The 6,622-nt window shown below is 38.0% G+C and overlaps 1 protein-coding gene across 1 annotated transcript in view; it reads left to right on the top strand.

The window, feature by feature from the left end:
* Window positions 1-807: 807 nt before the first annotated feature.
* The window catches only part of spata17 (spermatogenesis associated 17), a 38,664-nt gene continuing 32,849 nt past the window's right edge, over window positions 808-6,622 (top strand). Inside the window, exons 1-5 of the mRNA XM_030789526.1 lie at window positions 808-875; window positions 1,192-1,281; window positions 1,987-2,068; window positions 2,924-2,974; window positions 5,432-5,535. Of these exons, the coding sequence (XP_030645386.1) occupies window positions 808-875; window positions 1,192-1,281; window positions 1,987-2,068; window positions 2,924-2,974; window positions 5,432-5,535 (395 nt within the window). The remainder of the gene's footprint in view (window positions 876-1,191; window positions 1,282-1,986; window positions 2,069-2,923; window positions 2,975-5,431; window positions 5,536-6,622) is intronic.

Raw genomic sequence — 6,622 nt, forward strand, 5'->3', positions numbered from 1 at the left:
TGCACGCTGCCGACTGTGAGTTGGCAACTGGGGAGAAATCAATCGTTGAAAGGACTGACAATCTGCATCCGAGGACCTGTCAACATTTAATTCTCTTAAATGTTGAGAGAATTTTTTAAAAACTGTGCCACTGACTGAATCGATTTCGCGAGGGAGACTCCGATACTTCAAATACTTATTGTAGGAAAATAAAATGAAAAGTGGATTTTGCTCTTTTATGATCACAAGACAGTAGCGCCGAAATGTTAAGCGAGAGAAACCACATTTATCAAACTATCCCAAGGCAACAACAACAACAAAAATAGCCTAGTTCTACATTATATACATAGGCTATAGATATAGAACACATTTCGCTAAGATGCCACAAGCGTCAAAATTAATTAAAGACACCACTTAATAATTTTATATGTTGACATTTAAGTCTCTTTTAAGTCTGCTAGTCGTGACTTGGCAAATTATTCACAATTTAGTGAATTGTGTAGTAGCCAGGGCTGGCTACTACACTGAAACTCACAAAAGTAATTATCCGTAACTAGACTTCAATAGATTACCGTTTATTGGCTGAAATTTCTTCAGCGATAGAGATACACAAAGTCCCGCCAAAACCGGTGCGGTTGGTTTTAAAAACTGTTTGGTCGTAGTTGTTTACACACACTTTTTAAATATAAAATTTAGACGTCAAATGTCGAGTGAGTAATTTACATTTGACACTTCCTTTTCACTTGAATTTCCCTCGTCTAAACGTCACCCACCCACCTGTTTTGAGGCCCTTCCTATTGCCATGGAAACATGTAAACTCCTATGGAAATGGCAAGGCTAGTAAAGTTATACAGTCAAATCGATCACATAAAAGAACAGTATTTTATCAGAAACAGGTAATCAGGTGATTGAAAGTCAGACATTTTATTAACTCGATAGCTTCGGTTTGTGTATTTCATTTGTATTATCGTTGTCTTAGTATTTTCACACAGAGTAAATTAGTCGGCCAGTTGAACTGGCTTGCTAATTTAGCAAATGCTACAGGTCGTATTAGATTTACATTTACATAGATTAACTAACATTAACGTGCTCATGTTTTAAAGGCAATGATCTGATGATAGGTGATGGCGTGTCGTTTTCTTTTTCTTTTTCTAGCCGTAGAAATTAATTATTAGACGAAACATTAGAGATATTGTTTGATTTCTGTTGCAGAATTGCAGAAGAAAACAGAGCGCGAGAGAATGCTGCTGCCATTAAGATCCAAAGCTGGTTCAGGGGCTGCCGGGTTCGGGTTTACCTAAAGTAAGCGCCTGTGTTTATTTATTCTTTATCAAACAGGTTATCGATAACAGAAAGAGCTAAATGTATCTCCCTCCTTGTTTCAAATACAGTAAGACTAACAGTGATATTTGGTATTCGATATCTTTATCTGCCTCTAAAATGAAGAATGTCATGGAATCCGTGTCATATTGTATTTTTCTCTGTGGAAAAGCCCCTAGCTTTCTCACAGGGTCTCAGTGTTACTACAGAAGACTTAAATCATGGCTCTAAGGTGTCTGTAGGCATAAACATTAGCGCGCGTGGTGCTCTTTGCAGGCTAACCTCAACATAATTTTGCCGGGTCAGCAGACAAACTTGCGGACAGTAGGTTAATTTAGATTACTTAAGTTAATTGATCAATGTGTTAAGTGGTTAATTAGCCACAATTTGAGCTCCTTAAGTGCAGCTCCCGGGTTACGGTAGTACCTATTGTAGCATTGATTTTCTGGAGTTATAAATGGCCTTTTTGAAATAGATGGCCTTGTTGAATCCGAGAGAGCCACGGACTCGCATTTAGGGGATGTGTAATGATGAATACAAATGCTCAGCTGTCTAAGAAAGCGCAACCATTGTTAATGCTCACCTAAAAATGATCTCCAGTAGGCTGTCTTATAAAGCCGTGTGTTTTTACACGTTAATCACATCATTTTGTCCTGTAGAGTCATGTAAAGTCGAATGTTTTTGCAGTCACCTACACAAGAAGGCGACCGTTATTCAGAAGGTATGGCGCGGCTTCACGGCTCGCGAGCTCTTCAGACAGCGGGTGAAGGTAAGTTATGAACTCCCCTCACGTTGACGATATTACGATGATTACCTTGATTAATATTCAGCCGTTATGGTCATGCCCTCCCTCAGGTTTACACGCTTACATCCGCATGACTTTGTAATTGGTCAAGTAATATTGATTTGGAAATAGACGCTCCTGGGAGTTTTTAAGACTTCAGATTAGTCCACATTTGAGTAATGGTCTGTGTTTTCTCTTAATTGTTTTTGTTCCCTTAACTTGCGTTTTCAGAACTGTTAGATAATTTGAGATTTTTGTTGCTCACAAAATTATTGAATCACTGTAACTGTCTGTTTTGCATTACATTTTTGATGATTTTAGATGTTTTTTTGGGGGGGGGGGGGGCAACTCCTATAACTCCCCGACTGGAATTGAAAGTTTCTTCACATTTCACATTAAATATGATCCTTTCATTCCTAGAGTTGACACATGAAAAGTGTATACCTTATACACTTCTCTCAACTGTCTCACTCCCAGCAGTGAGTAAATCATAGAGTTACGTGTGGTGAATATTCTTTGCCATGGTTAGTCTATCCTCTTGAGGAGCGCCCATCGATTATCAAACTCAGCACAGAACATTTTGCCATCATATATCTCCATTAGTTTCCAGCCTGACTAGCATAGATTTTCTTGGCCACGTCTGCATTATGTACTGAGAGGAACCATGTCCCTTCAATACAAGGTCTGACTTACCTCTCTGCTCCTTTTCTCTTAGCACGCTGTCTGTGCGTCATTATTTATCATGTATAAAGAGGGCTTTATCTCTGGCATGTTGAGTACAGATCAGAGGACCAGTGCACAATGCCTCTAATGTAACACGCTCTTTCTTTTTATTCACAGACAGCATATTTTACCATGAAGATGAATTTCTACAATAAGATGGCTGTCAAGGTGAATCTTTCTCTCTCTATTTAACAAATGAAAAAAGTTACTCTGTATCTCAATTAAATTTCACTACGTCGGGTGACTGTGAAGGCATCTGATAAGCACGGTTGTCGAAGATGAAGTCGCTGCAGAACAACAAAGCCTATGCAAATAGCTGCACGGTGGCTCTCCACAGTAATAGCTTCATACCTTATTTAGGAACTGGTGTCTATGAACTGATAATTATTTTTAATAACTTTTTTTTTTTTTTTTTTTTGATGTGTCCAGAAGTGTAATCAGACACCGTGCTAACCTGTCATGACTCACTCACTCTTGGTTCTGGTTTCTGTTCTATGACTGTGATAAATGTTTTTTTTTTTCCATATCATCTCTAGCTACACATTACAACATCTGGGTGAGATGCTCAGTTGTGCTTTATAGAATTTACAGCATGGCCTATCATATTTACAGCATATTCAATCACCTGTATGCATTCTGTAAGAGTGCAATAAAGACAATAAAATACACCTACACAGATATTAACAATAACGTACACAATTCCTTGTAGATACAGAATTATAAGGGACACGCAATACAAAGTGGTTCACCGTTTCCTTATGTGAAAAACAGGCGTATTTTCCACAAAGTCAGTCGAATATTGTAACATATCCGAAATGTTTTTGTTTTTTTTTAATCTCGCGACTGTAATGGTTAAAATTTTAGCATTTGAACACATTAACATCGCATATTTCACAACCTGTAAATCAAATGGATTTGCATTTGAGTGATGCTTTGACACTTTTACAAGGGTTACAGCTCTCACTCAAAGCTCATTTTTACAATCCCCTGTGGAATTCTCCTCCTCTAAAGTGAAACCATTAAAGATTTTTTTTTTTTTTAATTTTCTTTTACAAGTCTTAAAGATTCCACCATTTATTGAAGATCACAAATTACTACCGTGATGTTTGGACACCACTGGAAATGTGTGTGACGAGGGAAAGTTTTATATAGACCAATTATACTTTCAAGTCCAGCTGTGGAGAGGAGCCTGTGCTCCCTGAAGGAGCCTTTTAAAGGAGGCGCACTGAGTCCTGGGGGCCTGGCCCTGCCGTCTGGGGTCAGAGACGGAGAGAATAAAGGTCTCACCATCACTTAGATGTGAACAGAAGCTCCTCAGTGGGACAGAAATGTTTTATTGCGCTTGTAAAAAAAAAAAAAAAAAACGAAAGAAAGAAAGAGAAAAAAGCGTTATGTCCGGGAAATGGAGTGATTGTAAAAAAAAAAAAAAAAGAAAGCACGATGGGTTGGAGGAGAGAAAGGAAAGACACTGCGAAAACATATCTGCGGATGGATTTCACGACAGATTGATTCCAGGACTGATTAAATTATTTAACGCAGCTTGTCTGTCGGCCAGTACGTAGAAAAGATCCTCAAAGCACATATTAAAAATAAGAAACAAATTAAAAATCAAATATTCTTTGCAGGTTGACATTGTGTAACAGTACAGTATCTGAGTATCGTGTGGCTCCCGTGCTGTGCGTCTGTAGTCTAAGTCAAAACAGGGACATTAGCATTCGTCCTGTGGTGAATGAATCTGCATTTGTCAGTCTTGCTGTAATAGATGTGTGTAGTAAACTCAGGGCCAGTAGTTAAAGTCTGGGTGAAGGGTATGTCCTCTCATTGACCAGAGCGAGCGAGATGATTCAGTCTCTCAACCACTGAATCTCGCCTGCGCTCTCTCCTTTTCTTTTTTTTCTTTTTTCTTTAATCAATTTTTATTCTCTTTTTTTTTCTCCGCAAAGTCTTCATCATACTCTTCACCAAGGGCCAATGTATTAGCCCGTTAATAGAAACCGCTGTTTACAAGGGTCCTCAGATTTGTTTGAGATCTAATTGAGCAATATGCATCATTGATTTCGCTATTCTAAAAGGTCACAAAGAACTTGGATTGTGAGCTGGCAATTACTTTATTTAAAATTATCTATTGACTGCTGATCAATGGCAATTCTCATTTTGTTTTGTTTTTGTCTTATTATTATTTTTTTTTCTTTCGCAGCTGCTATTGTTTTAATCTCTTCATTACGCTGAAGGACGCCTGTCCTCTCTGCCGTCGAGTCGGTGGCTGAGTAGAGAACTGGGTTCCATTAGCACGGTGGCACTAACGCCATTCCTATTGCTTCCACTGTCCGAAACCTCGCTATATCTGCACTGACCAAACTCACAGAGAAAGGGTTTTTTCTGAATCGAACATTCGAACATCCAGTGTGTTGTCCATCTTTCCAGTTGTACTTTTTTGATGCATTTGCTAATCTCATGTCATATTGTGTTGAAACCACTGCAGGGAGTTTCAGCGCAGTAGGGAGAGCTTCTCATTACTCATTTAAACAAAGAAAAGTTTAAAGGAGAACTGAAGGGTATATTGCGTAGACTTTATTGATTTATTTGTTTATTTATTGATTTGGTAATATTTTTTTATTCCTGCAGATACAGCAGAGGTGGAGAGGAAATTATGTAAGAAAATACATCCACAATTATTACGCTCGCAAGGCATATCTGGAAGAGTTAACGCAAAAGAATGAACAGATCAGGTGAGAAATTAGTGAGTGGCATTGCAATGATGCATTTACATAAATGTGTGTGTGTGTGTGTGTGTATACTCACACTCGAGTGGTGACCCGTTTCTTACAGTGCATCCCTAAAGGTTTTTTTTTTTAATATCATTTTTAATTTTCATTCTCAGTGATACATTTGATCATTCCAAAACAGTAAAGTTTCAAAAACACCAAAATCAAATGATTAAACCTTATCAGTAGAGTGATACTTTTAATACTTTAAAATCAGGTAAGAAACTTTAAAATCAAGAGGCTGTTTTAAGGACGTATGTTTTGATCATGTTTTTCCTGTGTGTGTGTGTGTGTGTGTGTGTGTGTGTGTGTGTCTGTGTGTCTGTGTGTGTGTGTGTGTGTGTGTGTGTGTGTGTGTGCGCGCATGTTTGTACGCCTGTTTGAAAACAGGCAGCTTATTAAAAACAGAAACTAGGCTTCTGCAGAAAAAAAAAAAACCCTACATATTCCGCTATATTCTGCTTTAAACTTTGTTACTGAGATTTGAATTAATATAAAACATATTTTAACAATGAAGCACAGTCTGAGAGCTTTTGCAAAGATAAATGGAGTTGATTAATATAATAACTGAATGTCTGAATAGTAGACGTGTAGATTGGTCACCTTTAGCCCTGCATGAAAAAACCGCCCTGGGCTATGCACAACCGAATAATGTTACGAAATTAAAAATTAGCCTCTGATTTCTTGCGAGCCAGTCCATTAATAAAACATGCTATGCTCTGGGGGGCAGAAAAAGATGCCATCTTTTACTTTTGATAAAAACTTGAAGTCACATTTTTAATGTGACCAATATATTTTGTTGGGGGTGAAAATATCTTAAGGCTTTGGCTAAAATTAAATGTAAATTAGTTAAACGCTCCTTGCATCAGTGACTCTGGCCCTCCCTCGTTCCCATCCGGCTGCAGGAAGACTGTATGGGGTTTTTTTTTTTCTCCTTCTTTAATATGAGGCTGTCACCCACCTCTAATTTCTCCCACTATGGGCACTACTATATCATGCATAAGTGTGCCATTTCACATGTGCATTTGTGTTAACTATGTATACGTGTGTG

The sequence above is a fragment of the Chanos chanos genome, chromosome 1 (assembly GCF_902362185.1).
Source record: "Chanos chanos chromosome 1, fChaCha1.1, whole genome shotgun sequence".
NCBI classification, from domain to species: Eukaryota; Metazoa; Chordata; class Actinopteri; order Gonorynchiformes; family Chanidae; genus Chanos; species Chanos chanos.